Source organism: Triturus cristatus, chromosome 4_2 (assembly GCF_964204655.1).
Source record: "Triturus cristatus chromosome 4_2, aTriCri1.1, whole genome shotgun sequence".
NCBI lineage: Eukaryota > Metazoa > Chordata > Amphibia > Caudata > Salamandridae > Triturus > Triturus cristatus.
The window spans coordinates 614804237-614822596 of NC_140586.1; the positions used below are offsets into that span (position 1 = coordinate 614804237).

Genomic DNA, 18360 nt, shown 5'->3' on the forward strand with positions numbered 1-18360 from the left:
GTGTTTGTTCTGGACATCTGAAGATATCCACATTGGTGAATTTAAACAGATGTGGTTTTAGCTATAACACATTTTCAATCTCTTTCAGTGTGCAAATTGTCATGGGATTGCAAGTAACTTGTACCATTGAAAATATTTTACTGGCTATCCTTGGTACACAAAAAGCCGGTGAAGTTAAAGCTATTGCACACATTAATTAAGGTGGCCTGCATTTGGGCAACTCGTTTGACATTCACCTGTGTTTACCTCCAGAGTGTCTTCATTTGCTGCTTAAGAAGCAACCCCACTGCTCAGTATATTGGAATTACATGACCTCTCCCCGGAGAATCTACTTCAGCAACTGAAATAATTATACTCTTGTGTGTGAGGGTCTTAAAACCTATAAAGTTCAAGCTCCTTTTAGCATAACAAGTAGGAGTGCTTATCTCATTACACCCCCATCAGCAGCAGACCACCTTCCGGGGAATGGTTCCAGAAACGAGCAAAGTTGGCTAGATACAAATCTTTTTTAAAGTCCGTTTTGGTACCCGCTATAACATTGGGGTAGTATTATCAACCAAGCAGGCCATGTGTTTAAAAAAAATATATAATAAGCTCAGAGGACCACGGGCAAGCAGGAGTTTCTTGCCCCAATCATTTGGGTTGAGGCCTTTTACTCCTGATGTTCGGGGGCCCAACGAGATATGGATCCTGAGCAACTGGGCCAAGTACACCTTCAGAACTTGACTCTGTGGTAGAGAGGGTCGAGCAGTTCAAAGCTTTGCGGGGTATAAGCAGGTTAGACATAGGGAGGTAAACATAGGCTGATAACCCAAAATCCTCATGGCAACAATAAAGGACTGCTGTTTCAAATGCTAGCTTTTATGAAAAAATGAGTTCGTACAAACACACAACAAAAGTACATTAACAAGCAATACACAGTTGCCTGGCGTCTGCGCTTTAGTGTTCATAGGTGGGTCCCTGTGTCCCACTCCCTAGCGGTAGTGGCTATTTCCTATTTATACTATAGGCCTCATTCAGGTTAATTTCCACTAGTAGTCAGTCTCGGGAGTCCTACTCCGACTATTAATGTCAAGTGTTCCAGCGTCTAATCACAGGGAAGCTGCCCCCAGCTCTTGGCCCATGAATTCTTACACTAGCAGGATCTGAGCAGCTGAAGTCTCTGAACACGTCCCCTTTGCGGGTGCTGAAGCTACTGCCTCTGGTACATCTTTCACACATGTCCTGTGGGGGTCTGCGGTTGGGTGGCCTTTAGTTCCTCATGCAAAGTCCTGCAGCTGCATCAGAGTGGTTTTTATGTTCTCATTTGATGCTGATTAGTTACTTGTGATCCTGTTCTGTGGTTAGAGGGTGATGCTCCTAGTGCTGGTCCAAGACACCGACATCCTCCTGCAATGGTCAATTTGGCTGCCTCTTGCATATGGGCCACCATTCTGCTTCTGTACGTTGGCTTTGGCCCGATCAGCAACCATGTTCATGGCTGCACCACTCTGTCAAGTTTGATGGGTGAGTCTACTTCCTTTTGAAGTTCCCTTCCCTGCACTTCCTCCAGAAAGCAGTCTCTCGTAGCAGTGGCAACTCCAAATCTCATAGCCATGGAATTGACCAGAGGTTCACAACCGAATGTCCACCACAGTGATGTGTCTCAAAAGATTAGTCCTAGCCCTACTCTCAATTATTCTTACTAGCCCAATCTCCTTTCTGAAATGTCCGGACCTCTTCTCAGGGACTACTCTGTGAATCAAAGAGCACCCTTTGAAGTGCACACACAAGCCTGGCTTTCTCTTCCTTCAGTGTACCTAACCCAGCTTAGAGTAATTCAGCAAGCCACAAATTAGTCTGGGGAGATTCCTCTACATTCTCGCGTTCCTCCAGTCTGCCCTAGGTCTCCCACAATGGAACCCAGAACCCTCATGTATTCACATGCACACCTACACCAACACATGTATGCCACACATGCAATGTGCAGCACTACACACCAACCCAATGTAGGCCTAGGATGAGTTACGTGCACAGCAGCGAACTTCAAATGAGTCGGCCTGCAGGCTTCACTCAAGTGTTAGAGGGGAAAAGAACATGTTCACTCCTCATGATCTCTGCATGGTATGGTGCCATCACTACACTTGAGCTGCATACTTCCTGGTAAAGGCAGTAGTCTATCACCACTGACGGTAGTGCTTTGGGCACTCCTCTCGGTCCAAAAAGATCGCAATCTGTAAAACAGATCTATGTCGTGGCGTACTCGCATGGTCTGTGGTTGTCCATGACAACCAAAATACGTATGTGGGATCCAAACAACATTACAGTTAGGCCACTCGGAGCGACGTTGCACATCCATCACCATGCAAGGGGTTTTTCCATTCCAAACCCATTTATTTTATAAGTGGCAAAGTTTAATGCTGGGCCATGAGGATTTAACTAATAATGAATTGCCCTTGATGGCAAGTCGCTGCGGAAGCAGGGGTTCAAAACTGGTTTATTCATTCTTCTTTAGGGCACCTTGATCTTTACCCTGATGGCTGTTTGACAATTTATTTTCATTGAAACCACAGTTCTTGTGGCATTTAGTGCATACACTCCGCCTTGAAGCAACTGGTTACTACAAGGTTGTGTAGGGAATGTGTTTTTGTGTTTGATTTAAAAAAAAAAAAAAAAAGGATTTGTGTATATTGCCACGGAGTTGAACACCGTGCCATTTCAGTTGTAACTGCAGCAGTTTGAGGGGGGGGGGGGGGCACTAGGCTCTGCACGCTTTTCTCTGCTTGATCAGAATTGGGACACAAATTAAGTGTTCTCATCCTTGTCCAAAGCTCCTGTGTGGTGTATAATGGCCTTTGTGTTAAAACTGCCAAGCATGGGTATCCATTTCTATCAAAAACCTGTAATGAGATCTAAAGATTTTCACTCGCCGCTTGATTATCGGAGACTACAGACCGACTCGTATTTAGTGAGAAATTATGGCACATTCTACTTTAGCACTGATTTGCATCATTAACATAGCTGAATTTCATTTGTGGTTTATCAATAAGAGGAGATTTATAGCTTGCCCACTTCAACTGAGTTGAAATGCGACATTTAACTTGCCTTCATTTAGATGAACTTGTGCTACTGATTTGTTGCTTAGAACAGTGAAGATATAGGGTACATAAACATTGAAATGAATTATGTACTTTTTTTCTCTTTGGAGTCTGTTGCATGAATTTTTGCTTCTTGTGTGTAGGGTACGGAGGAGGATTTAACGAAAGGGAAAATGTAGAATATATTGAGCGAGAAGAATCAGACGGTGAATATGATGAGGTATTATTTCCCTTTCTTTTTTTTTTTCTTGAATTCCTGCAGTAATATTTATCTCTAGCCTCATTTCAGATTTGTGTAGTTTATATTTATGTGCTGGTCCTTATGCCAGATCCCCCTGCGGCAGTTCTCCTGTCCATCTGGCCCGCAGTACGCTATTCCCTGCTGCCTGTCTGCATGCTGCCCTATTTGTGCCTCCTCCTCTCGTTTCTTGCTCTGTTATGCCTTTTCTGCAAATTTTTCTGCCATCTGTTTTGCCTTTTTCTGCTATTTTCCTCCCGCCACCCAGTGCCTTGCCATCTCCAGGTTTTAATGGAGCTGCAGCGCGACTCTCATTGAGCATGTCCTTGTGCCGGCTCCCGCTGCGACAGTTGTCCTGTCCAGCTTGCCCGACAGTTGTCCTGTCCAGCTTGCCCGCAGTCCACTACCTCTGCTGCCTCCCGCTAATTTCTTGCTCCATTTTGCCTTTTCTGCTCGTTTTCTGCCCTCTGGTTGGCCTTTTCTGCTCATTTCCTCCCTCGCCCTGTTTCCTCAAGACCTGACTTTTTTGGCAGAGACCTCACTTCCCACCCCAAGATACCCCAAGGGGTGACAGTGCCTCCCTTTACAAATGCTGATTGATGGTTTGTACTGAATGAGAAGTCCAACATTTGCATAAAAAGTTAATAAGAGGCTCTTCCTGCTTCCCCAATGTTGCCCCCCATCTCGGTATGCCGGGACCATGTTTTTGTGGTATTTCAGGTAACCAATAGAGACCTTTGCTGGGGCTCTTATTGCCAGGTTTTCTTATGTCTTCCACTTTTAACGTGGCTCCGGTAGCCATGCCATTGAGAGCAGTCTCACCTTGGGACAGACACCTGCAGATTCTGTTCTTGACCTGCTCATAACCCTCTTTCTAATTCATGCTGATAAAATTATGTAATCCAAACTAGCCAATGTGGTGGCTTTCCCCTACTAGTATACTTTCGTGGCGCTTTTAGGATGGTGCTTGTTTGATATTTCTTTCCCTCTGAAAACAGCCTTAATTATTTTTTGCACACATGATCTCAGCTAAGATTTCAGATCTCATTTCAAAATCTGTATGTGATTTTTGTGTAACCTCCTCAAAAGTGCACTTTACTTGCGCTGCAGGGCTCCATGAGGCAATTTCTTTAGTCTGGTCGGAATTATGGCACATCGCTGTTTTGGGCACATTTCTTCCATTAATGACCTTGTGGGTGCTGGTCTCCCACCAACTCCAGAACCATGTCCGTTTTGTGTATTGGCTAGAACTAAAAGGAATCAGCAGATGAGCAAATTCATACACTTGGCGTGAATTTTTGTGAAGCACCAGATTGCAATGGGATGAAAGGTTGGGATTGTCTCAAATTTGGATGCATTGCTGAGGGAGGTACATACCTGGACAAAGACTAAGATTGCAGCAATAATATTTCTGCAGTTGATGAGTTCCCCCATGAGTGGGGGAAGATGTTGCTGTATGATTTGGTGCTTATATCTTCTGCACAGTGAGGATGGGCAGTAGACAGTCCTTCGTGTGATGTACATGTCTAAACTACTAGTTCGCGGCACATGAGCTGTAGATCATATGCTTTAGCATAGATCGCCATCTGGTGTTGGGTCCGGATGTTTGCACTTTGTTTTTGTTCGAAGAAGTCTTTTAGCCGCAAGGTAGGTTACTCCTCCTTTCGGTGACAGTGCGCATGGGTATCGTCTCCATCCCCATATTTTTTTTCCGCCATCGGGTTCAGAGGTGTAATGCTGCGCTCTGGTTCGGTATCTTTTTCGAACCCCTTTGCCGCGCAATCCTCTACCCTCGACGGTATTGTTAATCGATGGCGGTTTCCATTAGACGTGCATCGTCTAAAATATGAAAACTTTCAGGATCTTCGAGGCAGGCCGTTGGGCCTACACGTGCCGACCACTCCAGGAGTCGATGGAACGGGCTCCATTCAAGTTATGTTCCGGGTGTTGTGCTAGGGTTCCACGCATCGACTTGCACGAGGTCTGCAACCTCTGCCTCTCCTCGTAACACGACGAGAAGGACTGTGAAGCGTGTTGATCATTCCGATCGAAGAAAACCATTCGTGACCATCGGGCTTGACGCCACACGGTGCACCGCGGTAGCGGATGCATACCAGATATCTTTGGTGAAGATTCTGATTTCACCAACCAGATCCAGAAGCAGAGGAAGAATAACTGGTCTCCCGTGTCCGAAGCAGATTCCAACATGGAAGAACTGACCATCACTCCGGGTCAATGTAGCGGGAGTAAAGATTGCCCTGTGCCAACTCGCCCAAAACCTGCGGCTCCAGTATCACCGCGCCCTCGTGCTCAGGTCGCCACAGAGTCCGTTTAAGACACTCTACCCTCTGGCTCAGCTATGAAACACAAACCCAAGCCTTTGGGCTCGAGCCAGCTTCATTCTGGTGCCGAACCAATATCTTCGACACCTAAACACAAGGCTTTGCCGGTCTCCACTGCACTGAAAACTCCTTTGACAATGAAGATCTCCCAGCCGAAACCCGCCAAACACAAAGACCCGGTGCCAAAAAGCCTCCAAGCCTAAAGTTTTGGAGCAGAGACACACAACTAAAGCCTCGGAGCTGAAATCCACACCTAAAGACTCTTATCCGAAACAGCCCACGCCTAAAGGCTCAGAGCCGAAACCTGCCAAAAAGACCTCTGACTCAAAACGTTTGGCGCCCAAAGATCTTTAATATAAATCCACTCCATCCAAAGAAGCTCTACCTGAACAGCTGCCTTTAGATCCCAAACAAGAGCCTCAGCATTGACCCTAAAACTGGACATGCCCAGGTCATTCTTCCTAAAAAACGGAAGCTGGATCTCAGAGTATCATTCTATACCTCTGAAAAAGGACATGGGTACTAACCCTTCTCCCCCTTACCTCCCTCTCCTCCTCCCAACCCATATTTGATACGCATAACATCAAATTCATCACCACCATCACCTGATACACAGGACCAGGATGATAGGGATGGGGATGAGGACCGTTATGTGCCACATGACATACCACAGGACACTGATCCATGGTGCATTTATGATAAAGATCCAGACCAGTATAAAAATCCCAGTCTGTATCCCTCCAGACCCTCCATACCTGATAACATCAGTTTTGCGCAGCTTATTAATAAGGTTGCTCAATATCATGGGGTGGAACTACACTCAGACCCTCTAGAAGATTTCCTTGTGGAGACATTCACAAAGGTCTACTAACACCTTACCAATGCTCAAGGGCTTACTAAAACACACTGGCAAAGTATCCAAAGAGCCAGTAAGAGCCAGAATACTAACACCTAGAGTGGATAAAAAGTACAAACCCGCTCCTACAGACCCAGCATATATAAAAGGCCAGTTGCCTTTAGACACTCATGTTGTAACTAACATCCGTAAGAGAGCTAATTCTCAAACTGCAGGCGACGCCCTTCCTCCTGAAAAGGAGTCAAAACTTATTGATGCCTCGGGCAAAAGAGTGGCTTCTCAGGAGCTAACCATTGGCGTATTGTCAATCCTGAGGCACGCTATGATAGGGCTCACTATGACGAGTTGGAAAAACTAATGCAACATCTGCCGGATGAGTATAAAGCTAGCTACTTCATCCAGGAAGGGAAGCTCATCACGAGCACTTCACACTAGCATACTCTTACGCAGGCATGCTTGGCTTTGAATCTCTGGATTCAAGCAGGAGATACAATCCTCCATACTTAATCAGCCCTTTGATACAGAGCATCTGTTGGGGCCATCAGTAGATACTTCATTGGAGAAAATGAAGAAAGACGCCGAAACAGCAGTGCCTTTTAACCGGGGTTCCTTTCGCCGCTCCTTTTATAGGGGTGTTTCCAAGTGTCATCAGAAAATCCCTCCTCCTTGTATAAAGGTAACAACCACTCACTCCAGCAGAGGCTATTTTAGAGGAAACTACAGAGGAAATAACAAGGGAAGAGGCAGAGGTAACTCACCTGCACTTCCCCTGCCAATAAGCAGTGACTTCCTCCTCTACCACCCGATCATCCCACCCCTATTGGGGGATATCTCTCACAGTTCCTACCGGTCTGGAATTCCATTACCTCAGACAAGTGGGTAAGACAGATTATCCAATATGGTTACTGCCTGGAATTTAACAGCACTCCCTCAAATACTCTTCCAAAGCAACATGTAATGTCACCAAAACATCTCTCACTCCTAAAACAAGAAGTGTTCTCTCTCTCTTACAAAAACAAGCGATAGAACCAGTCCCGTTCCATCATCGGTGAACAGGAGTGTACTCCCTGTACTTTTTAATTCTAAAAAAGGATGGCTCTCGAAGGCCTATAATAGACCTCAGACAGCTAAATTGTCAGACCACTTCCACATGGTCACCCTCGAACAGGTGCTTCCATTGCTTCAACAAGGCGACTTTCTATCCACTCTGGATTTAAAGGATGCCTACTTCCATATTCCCATCCACCCAGCTCACAGAAAATCTCAGGTTCGTGGTGGACGGACAACATTATCAATTCAAAGTTCTCCCCTTGGGGGTAACTACGGCACCCAGAGTATTCACCAAGTGCGTTGCAGTGGTCGCAGCTCATTTAAGAAGACAGCACACTCTCGTCTTCCCTCACCTGGGCGACTGGCTAATAAAAGCCAAATCACAACACACCTATCGTCCAAAGGCAATGCGCTATGGATGAATTGGTCAGGCAGTTTTGCTTACGCTTTTCAACCTCTCCCACTAATTACATTAGTGGTTCGGAAGCTCAAGCAACAGTCCCTCACCATGATACTAGTGGCTCCCACATGGGCTCGACAACCCTGGTTCACAACCCTATTGGAACTATCAGTAGTTCCTCCCCAAAACTGCACCTCTCCCCCAAGCTTCTCACTCAGAACCATGTAGAGAGCAGACATCCAGATCTCATTCAACTCAACCTTGCGATCTGGCACCTGAAATCATAGTTTGGCTACCTTAATTTCCCGCCAGACTGCATGAACGTCATTAAAGAGGCTAGGCACCCTACCACTAGAGCATGCTACGCTGCAAAGTGGAAGCAGTTTTTAATTTACTGCACAAACCATCAAATCAATCCACTAGATGCTACAATCCAAAACATAATTTGCTACCTATAACACCTACAGCGTTTTAATTTAGCTTGTACATCTTTACGGTTACATCTTGCTACAATAGCCGCTTATCTACAAACCACAACATTTGTTTTTCTTTCGCGTGCCCGCTATCCAGGCATTTATGGAAGGACCTTCTCCAATGTGTAATCTTAATATTGTCTTTACAAGACTCATGGGCCCACCATTTCAACCTCTGCACAAAAGTGAGCTACTATTTCTCAATTGGAAAGTACCTTTCCTTATAGCCATCTCAAAAGAGTGAGCTCCAGGCACTAACTATACAAGAACCATTTTTACAAATTCATTAAAATAAAGTGGTTCTTAGGGCTAATCTCAAAGTCGGTTATGCCTTTCATCTCAACCAGTCTGCTGAGCTACCCGTATTTTTTCTTCAACCAGATTCAGTGGCAGAACGTGCTCTTCACACATTAGATGTAAAAAGAGCAATACAATATTACATTGAAAGAACTAATTCTTTTCGGAAAACAACTTTGCTGCTTTTTCACCACCGGATAAAGGTAATCCCATATCTAAAGCAGGTATTGCACGGTGGATCGTTAAATGCATGCAGACATGTTATATTCAAGCTATAAGCGCACATTAACAGTTCCCCCTAGGGCGCGCACTACACGCATACTAGGGGCTTCTGTTGCATTCTTGGGGAACATACCCTTAGATGATATCTGCAAAGCAGCAACATGGTCTACGTCACATACATTCACAAAGCACTGTTGTGTAGATGTGTTACTAAAACAACCAGCTAGTGTGGGTCAGGCCGTTTTAAGAACACTATTTCAAACCACTGCCACAGACACAGGTCAGCCACCGCTTGGGAGATAACTGCTGTATAGTCTATGCTAAAGCATATGATCTACAGCTCATATGCCTCGAACGGAAAATACTACTTACCCAGTATGCATTTGTTCTGGGCATATAGAGCTGTAGATTGGTATGCGCCCACCCGCCTCCCTGGGTACCTTTGTCTGTTGCAGTATCATCTTACTTGGATACAATATACATGTACATCTACTCCTACTAACTCAATCATCCCTATAACAAAACAATCTGGGGATTGAGCCAATGCGCACTTTCACCGAAAGGCGGAGTCACCTACCTCATGACTAAAAGACTTCTTCGGACAAAAACAAAGTGCAAACGTCCGAATCAAACACCAGATCTTTGCTAAAGCATGTGAATCTACAGCTCTATATGCCAAGAACAGATGCACACTGGGTAAGTAGCATTTTCCTTATGGGATTTTGACTATTTACTCGAGTGTGTTGCTCCTCTGCAGTGTATAGGTGTAAGACACATCCTCCTCACTCCTGTGCTGTTTTCCATTTTCCCCATGTTCGAGCTAGTGGATAAATTGTACTTAATGTTGCTCTGATCTCTTTAATCGTATTAATATGTGGCAAATGATAACGTGCACTGGCATTTGAGTGCTTTTTTTCCATTCTGGCACGCAAACAAATGGACGGAATGCTGAATGAATCATTCACCCCCAGTCAGGCGATCTGGTTTAAATCCATCATTCTGTTGCTCATCACGCCACCCCAGTTGAGACCCAGCCGTATGTAAATCAGTCTTGACCCATCTCCTCATGGGAACAGTCCAGCCAGACTGCCAAGCCAGGTCCTCCCTGCACCAGAAACAAGCATCCTTTGACAGGTTTTGGAGTCACCCCCCTCATCAGTCAGGCTAGCTTGAATCCAGTGGCACAGTGAGCAAGGGACCCACAACTGATTTGCACATGGTTGGGTCCAAACTGGGGTGGCATAGTGAGCAAAAGGGTGGATTAAACCTAGATCTCTCGACTGGAGGGTGAGTGGTTGATAGGTTTCGGCACTCCGTCCATCTTGTTGTGTTTTCCATTCTGGAACATAATGTAACTGATCACTTTTGGTACTCCAAGTTAATCCTGTGAAAATGTACGGTGGTTTGTTGAAACTTTCACAAATGGAAATATAAGGGAACGTGATTTTTGATACAAGTATATGGATTACTCTTAACTGTAAGACTGTCACCAAGCATTCAAGTATGTAGTCCGCTTCCCATTTAATATATATTAAGTTTAACTGCAAAGTTAATTTTTACTGGTAAAAATCAGGACGTTGTTCTTGAGATCTACTTTAATTTGTCAGTGGTGTGTGTTTTTTTTTTTTTTTTTTTTTTTTTTTTTGCTGCACTGAGCATTTTAAGTTAAATCCACTTTAATATGTTTAAAGACCATTTAAATGCTTTCTTGTGGGTGCTGAAAAAATTATTTTCTCTTCTTAGTTTGGTCGCAAAAAGAAAAAATATAGAGGCAAGCCAGTTGCCCCCAAGACAGTCATAAAGCCGGAAGAAAAAGAAACTGATGGGGATGAGGAAGAGGACGATGAAGATGCAGATCTCTCCAAATATAAACTGGATGATGTATACATTTAGAATTTCTCACTTGATTATATAGAAAAAAATGTTCTTACTGAACAAGGGCAGCTTGTTAACTAATCTGCCATACAATTCACTTGCTTACATCACATGCTATATTTGTTTAGTAAGCCAGATAACTGTTTTTCTGCATGCAAATGACAGTACTCCATGCTTTTTCACATTCCAGTTGCTTTTGTGAATTACAAATGCTTGATGCAAGATTAATTATTTCTAGCTGTGTGATGTGTATTGAATTGCATGAATGCTGCTGTTATATAATCAGTTTATACAATTTGATTGGTGAGCAAAAAGGACATTTAAATTGAAGGGGCAATGGTAGTTGTTAGGGAGAATGGCGAAGGCAACCCATTTAAAAATGGGACAGATAATTTTGAAGGACCTCTATTTTCTGCTTTCATCACTTTGAAGGCTGTCTCATGTATTCAGTGGGCTAATGGATGTTTTCTGTAGGTATAACTTGCTTTAGTTGATCATTCTTTATGGACTACTTGTTTTGGATGTTCTCAGGATGAAGAGGAGGAGGAGGAGGACGAAGATGATGCCGATCTGTCAAAGTATAATCTTGATGCCAGTGAGGAGGAAGATGAAAATAAGAATAAAAGGACCACCCAGCTCAGTAGATCTAATTCCAGATCTTCTCATTCTCCGTCTTCGTCACACTCATCCTCCCATTCAAGCTCAAGGTCTAGGTCCAGGTAAACGGGTACAGGTCAAGGGTAACACCAGGCAAAATGTCAGTATCTACTTAACTTCTTTATTTACAAATTTAGTTTATTTCATTGAATTGTGTTATTAAAATTAAAACATGCTTAATATATATTGCTTGTCATTTTCTTTTGCTATATGTATATAATAGGATTAACACTCAAAGTTAACAACCCAAGCTTACAACGCAGTAGTGCAATTTTACTTGTTCTAGGTGTACACTACGTGTTGAATTTTATTTAATACTGTCTTTTTATGGCTTTAAAATTAAACATAGTAAATACATATACCCATAACTGACATTAAAACACCCATTTAACAATATCCGAATGTATGACTTTCATGTATGCTCAAGAATTGTTTCCCTGCCAGACAAAAATGCCATGGCCTTTGTCCCTGTCTAGAAGGCTTGCTCAATGCAAATTGGCAAACTGCCCATTTGCTCTTGCTGCTTGTTCTTGGGACTCTGTATACTGGCACATATAGGACAGTCAATTAAGCAACTTATCAAAGGTTACAGTGACAAGTGTATCGATGTTTGCAGGTGACTTAAAAAAATGAAAGTTGCAACCAAAGAAGTGCTTCTCCTTTTCCTCCTGTTTTTAATGAGAATGGGCAATTCCATGAAGTCTTATTGAGACCTTGTTATTGGGTGGAATTTAATTTCTATATTTAGTGCTTTCAGTTTGACATACTTGTGCCTCTAGACCCATGTCTTTACTCTAAGTAACCAAGTCATTATCCTCTGTCACTGTTCCACTGTTTAGGAGCTTTTCACCAGTTAGATGAATTGTCAGCACTTGTCATAGTTGTACGGTGTGTTAGGTGGGTATCTGACTTTCCCTTCGCCCCTCCATGCACCATTATATAGGTCACCAGAATGGAAAAATAAAACGCACAATGCATTGTATTACATGGATATAAATATATTTACATGTTCTATACAAGTGCTTTTGCGATTTTAAATAAATAACGTAACTGTGGTTAGTCCCATGTTGGAAAGTTCCTGAAAATGACCTGTGTGGTACTTATGTGCATCGTGAAGAATGCCTGGTAAAGGTAACATACCAAATTCTAGCCACCTAGTTTATCGTTTTCCTTCTCCTGCATGTGAAGGCTTAAGGCAACTGTCAGAGAGCCAAAATGTACTTTGGTGGCACACATAGCTAAGGTTCTTCCAGTACATCATGCTACGTATACTTCTAATTTCTAGATCTGTGGGAGACAAAGAAGTGTATGAAATTTAATGAATAGCGGTGCTGAATAGTCCACACCCATGAATTAATACTACTTTGCTTTAACCAGTGGAGACCGTGGTCTGAGCACTCTTGCTAATTAAGCTTTCTAACACATTTTGTCCACTCCTATAAGAGAGAGTATAGAAGATAGATTGGCCTTATGCGTTCCCAACTTCCAGAAGCTTGTCTTGAAATACTTCCTCTCTGGATTGGTGTAATGTACTAGATATGCTTGTTTACAAGGCTAGCATTTATTGTTCTGTGGCTGTTGTCTTCAGTCGCCTGCGGGCCTGTCTTTGCCTTTCTTCTCTCTAAGGTTAATAAAGATAAAATTGATTTAGGTAGTTACATTCATTCTGTAGGCAATTGTACTATGTAAATGAATTGCTGGTGAGATTGTCTGTTTAGAAAGATTATGGCTACAAATTGTTGCAGTTAAAGATTGCCTACAATCCTTCTGATAAATTGTGTAAGCTTTTGACCACTGTAGTAAGTCGAATGTATTCGAAAACAAATCTAAGCTTGCCAACCCCGCCTTTAGGGTTGGCATGTGGAAGCATCCTTGAGTCACCCAAAAATTAGCATCTTTGACTAGTGGTTGATGCGAAAGGATGGTGCCACTTAGACTGAACTCTGCTGTAAAAATTGTGCTTCAGCTGCAACAGTATTCATGAGGGTATCCAACTCCTATCTTCTGCAGATTTGAAGATTGGACATGCTGTTTTCATATCTAGTGATAGATCTACATACAGGTCCTTTAAGCTAGCCCTTTTCTAATGGTTCGTGTGTTACACAGGTTTCTTATGCCCACTACCCCACACAGTATGAGGCAATGGGTCAACCTGCTTTAGTCACAGCGGCTGAATTTTTCTTTCATAGAAAGCACAATAGCCCTTCCCTTCAGCGCAAAGTACTACTATGAAAGTGTACTTTTGTTAGAACAAAATATATGTGCTTTTAGCTAGCATGTTTTTTTAAGTCTTGGCTAAGGCCGGAACCACATTCGGCCTAAAAAAAAAAAACTGAACAAAACAAGCACCGAAAAAGCTAAAGGCTGGTAGTCAGTCCAGACATACTGGCTTTGCCAGAGCTTGTTTAGCTACTCAGTCGACTATAAGCAAAGCGAGTGCTCACCTTTAATTCAGCTGTGTCAATTGCTAATTTGGCATATAGTAAATTGGACCCTGATGTGTCAGTATGAAGATTGTTCTGGCCTAGATTTGATTTCTTAAACCATTTTAGCTAATTAACTTTTTTGTACCATGTGCAAGAGCTCCAAAGGAGAGATCAGTGATTCGAGGTCTTAGGGCAAATACAGGTTTTGCTGTGTATTGGGGGAGGGGGGGGGGGGGGTGCAACATCCTACCCAAATGAAGTATAGCTCACGAGGAAGTGTGTGCTGGAGGCTTGCCTTCAGTCTGTTTCTAGTTTTCTTAAAATATCACAGGACTTAGTTAATTCGTTAGGCATAGTGTTACTGTCTTCTTTTGCACGATCAAGTGTATGTTTGAACAGTCTGCAGTAGAAGAAGTTTGCTAGTAGACACTTTTAATCTGTGTACAAGCTGCTTTTCATGTTTTTAGATCTGAATTAAGTATTAATGTACACAGACAAGTTCAAGATCTTTAGGCCTGCTCTTTTGTAGGGTAATTAATAGAGAACTTGTGATTTGGCACTCATTTGCATTTAAATTTTCTTCTTAGTTTGTAGCGTGTTACTACATGCTCTTTTTATTGTGCCATGGTCTGTTGTGTATGGGAATTAATTCTTCAAGGTCTTGAATATCTGGATAGTTTTGTCTGTTTTGTAGTCTGCTAATAAGAATGCACATTTTTCCTGTCTCGTTAAAAGCAGAATTAGTGAGTGTTAGCCCATGTGTGTGGCCGGAACACCATGAACTACTTTTTGATTGGTTGGAACTTTGAAAGGGGTCTCTTGATTGAGAAGATGGGTTTGTTTAGCTGTTTTCTCTCTGGATTTTTGTGCTCCCTAATATTCTGTTGCTCAACCATCTTTAAGGAGGTAATTTCTTTTACATTAAGTGCGTCATGTATGCTTTCTCTCCTTCAAAACATATTGATGGTGCTCTTTATGTAAATAGGCATAGGTTGAAGTGTTTTCTGGGTGGTGAAACTATAGGCGTAACCTAGTTGGTTAAAGAGTACCTCCGTTAGGGTAAATCAAATTGAATGGTGACTACAGATAAAAATTTCGATGTGGGGTGAAGTCATTTGGAAAGGAGTGGGTTTGTCCCATTAGCATGTTGAAATGTAATGCAGTATTGTAGCACGGCATAAAAAACAAAAGTATCCATTCAAACTGTTTAGAAATATAATGGCATTGCTTTGATAAATCACAAGGACTGTATTTTTTGGTTGGCAATGTTATTCTAATTAATTTTTTCCAACATCACAATTCTGGCTTTGGCCTTTGCGTTCCACCTTTTGATGCCTGCATTAAATTTAATTTCTCTTAAAGATCCAGCTCCAAGTCTCCAAAGAAAAGATCTTACTCAAGTTCTCGTTCGTCATCATCCCCTGAGCGGGGCCAAAAAAGGAGTCGTTCTGGATCCGCTTCGTCTGGGGATCACAAAAAACGCAGATCAAGATCACGGTCAACAGAAAGGTTTGGTTTCTGTGGCATAACAACTGGGAATAAGCTTAAATTAGTACAGTTATTTCATGTGGGTTTATCGGGGGGGGGGGGGAGTCATTTTGCTAAGGTGTCGACTAGGTTTAGAAATGAAATGTTATGGAATTGGGGATGAGAGTAATTGTTAACTGTCACAATTGAAAGTTTGAGTTGTCTATTCCTTTTCTTTTGACCCCAATATTTTAATTTAGATGTTTGTTACTACCATGTACCGTATATATACTGAATAGGTCTAGTCACATATTGCTTTGTCTTCTGAACTTAATGATGTTCAGCTCTTACAGTTGAATGTACCATTTCATTCCTTATTCATTTTTTGTATTTTACAGGCGCCCCGGATCATCTGGATCTTCCAATTCTGGTTCCAGTTCAAGTTACAAAAAGAAATGACTCCTATTTAACCTTTCCAGTACAAGTGCATGATGCATTCTAAAATAGTTTTATTTTGGTCAAAAGTGGTAAATCTGGTAGTTGAGGTGCGCGTCTGTCTGTTTTCTTGGAAACTGCAGCTTTGTGTTATTGACCTTCAAATTGCATTTTTAAGCCATAAAATGCTTCTGAGAGGCATTCTTATTAATTCGTCAGTAATGTGTGTAGTCTAAGGATAGAGGCGTTTGTTTCTTGTACCGCCATATTCATCTAAGGAGTCTCTTCAATTAACGCTGCCTGAAATCTCCTTCAAGGCGATATTCATGTAAAGAAATGTGAAGAATGGTCAAACTGAATATTTTACTTGATACATTCATTCAAGAACAAGAACTTCCCCCAAACGCTAGCCGCTTTTATGGCTTAAAATGCTTGGAGGGAGATGTGTTTTAATGTACAAGAGCCGAATGCGATCTCATTTGATAATTTTTATTAAAAAATGTGACTAAATCTTGATGTTCAAATGGCAGATGTAGGGAGCCTGCGACATTGCACACGGTAAGTATGTTGGGAAAGTTAAAGGGACATTGTCTAACTGTAAGCACTTTATGTGCTACATTTGCTTTTACCATTTGTTTCCTTGCTGTCTTTATATAACAGATGGTGAAGATTGAAATAACTTCAATCATTTTGGACAGCTTTTACATTTTGCAGATTGGCTATCAGTGTCCTTGTCAAATTTAGTAAACATATGGAAATTAAAACCCATTCTCGCTTGATAATTCTGTATTGATCTGTCCATGATAATGTGTAGCTTGCACAGCGAAAACAATTCTAGAAATTGTGCCTCTAGTTTCTTGAAAGTCTTCCTTTGGATTTTAGAGATCTTTATTAAAGGCTACATGTTTACTAATATTGAACATTACCTACTAAAAATATTGTAATGTATAAGATTGCTTAGGCCTAGCAAATTTAGAACTAATCAGTTTAAATTCAATTTTTTTTTGTTCCAATGTAGCTTTTTGTTTTCGTGCGGTGGACAAATGTAAATAAAACCAGAGGCAAGCATTTGAGTTCTAGGTACCTTTTTTACCATTTCTACTATTTTTATTATATTTTGCATTTTCTAGTAGAATCCTATTCTGTTTCAAAGCCTGATATTACCATGTTACTGCAACTGTTTCCCTAAGCTGTGCTGATGTTTGTCAACTCATTTCAAGGTGGTGGTTTTCCACTAGTTGCGGTCTCATCCCTGTCAGTATGGCTATGTATGTGTTTGTGTGTATATGTTGGAAAGTGGATTATTGATGGGTATAAATGTACATCTACCTCTGGCAATATGGCTCCAAACTAGGGCTCATAATAGATCTCAGAAAATTATTCTCATGTTCAACCCTTGGTTGCGAAGCATGCAGGCTTAACTTCAGAGACCAGTATGTAAAGCATTTAAAAACACCAATTCAGTAAATAATCAAGACTCGACACAATAAAAATCCAGCGCTAATTTATAAACAGGAGGGCACTCCTGTCCGATAATTACAGGGCAATACCCCAGAGCATGACCACTTCCTCCAAAGTGTGGCACAATGGTCTCCTTAAAAAGCACTATTTCTCCAAAATTCAGTGTGAATTTTCAACGGAGGAGAAAAAGCAGGGCACTGGGCCGGGCTAGGCAGAGCCCAGGGTCAAACAGTCAGTTACCACCAGAACCAGTCCGCAGAGAGTTGGGGGGCCCAGGATGACTTTGCAACAGTATGTGTGTGTATATGTATATATATTTGTTTATGGTGGGTATTCCCCACCTTATGAGTACTCCCAACCGCCAGACTGTATCCAAAGGTCTTTCTCAGCAGTGCTGCTGTGTGCTAGGAGGTAGTGTAGTTTGGCTGTATCTCTACTCCGCCCCGTTAGTGATGGAGTCGCATATTATTGCCAACACTACATACTTGTCATTTTGTTTGTCTGTGCCATAGAATGCTGGTTCGAAGCGATGTCCTTATTTTCTCGCCAGTTGAGAAATGTTTTCTTCAAAATGTTACTAGTGCAATAGTAATGTCATCTCCTTAAACCACAGGTTTTAAACCTTGTAGGGATTGTTTTAAACAAGTGTCTGTGACTGATTCCCTGGTGGTGTGTTCTGGTGTCTAGGGTACGTTCATTACCACAGTCATGTGGAGTGTGCCCTGATGATTCAAAGTGATCCTGGAACAGGAGTCAATTAAAATTGCTTAAAAGCCCCTCCCCTGTAAGTGCAGGACCAATCTTGTTCTCTTGGCTGGTCCTGCAGTATATCCATTTCATTCCAAGTTTTCCAATAAGTAGAAATCGTAGAAACACAAGAAATCCAAATGGGCCTCATCCCAGCCTCGCAGCTCTCCTCTTGAGAAGTATCAAATGTCCAGGATCTTCGCTGTTTTGCTCCGGGTCCCTTGCTGAGTAGCTGATTCTTTTGAGTCTGAAGAACCCTCAACTCAACAAATTGAGGCATTTAAAGAACCTATGCTTAGCATCTTTGGCACTTTCAGATGCCTCCAGTCAGGTTATG

The 18360-nt window shown here is 42.2% G+C and overlaps 1 protein-coding gene across 1 annotated transcript in view; it reads left to right on the plus strand.

Annotated features, from left to right (window-relative positions):
- The window catches only part of ZRANB2 (zinc finger RANBP2-type containing 2), a 30042-nt gene extending 13159 nt beyond the window's left edge, over positions 1-16883 (plus strand). Inside the window, exons 5-9 of the mRNA XM_085602284.1 lie at positions 3221-3297; positions 10699-10836; positions 11362-11549; positions 15276-15422; positions 15779-16883. Coding sequence (XP_085458410.1) covers positions 3221-3297; positions 10699-10836; positions 11362-11549; positions 15276-15422; positions 15779-15839 — 611 coding nt within the window. The 3' untranslated portion in view covers positions 15840-16883. The remainder of the gene's footprint in view (positions 1-3220; positions 3298-10698; positions 10837-11361; positions 11550-15275; positions 15423-15778) is intronic.
- Positions 16884-18360: the final 1477 nt, after the last annotated feature.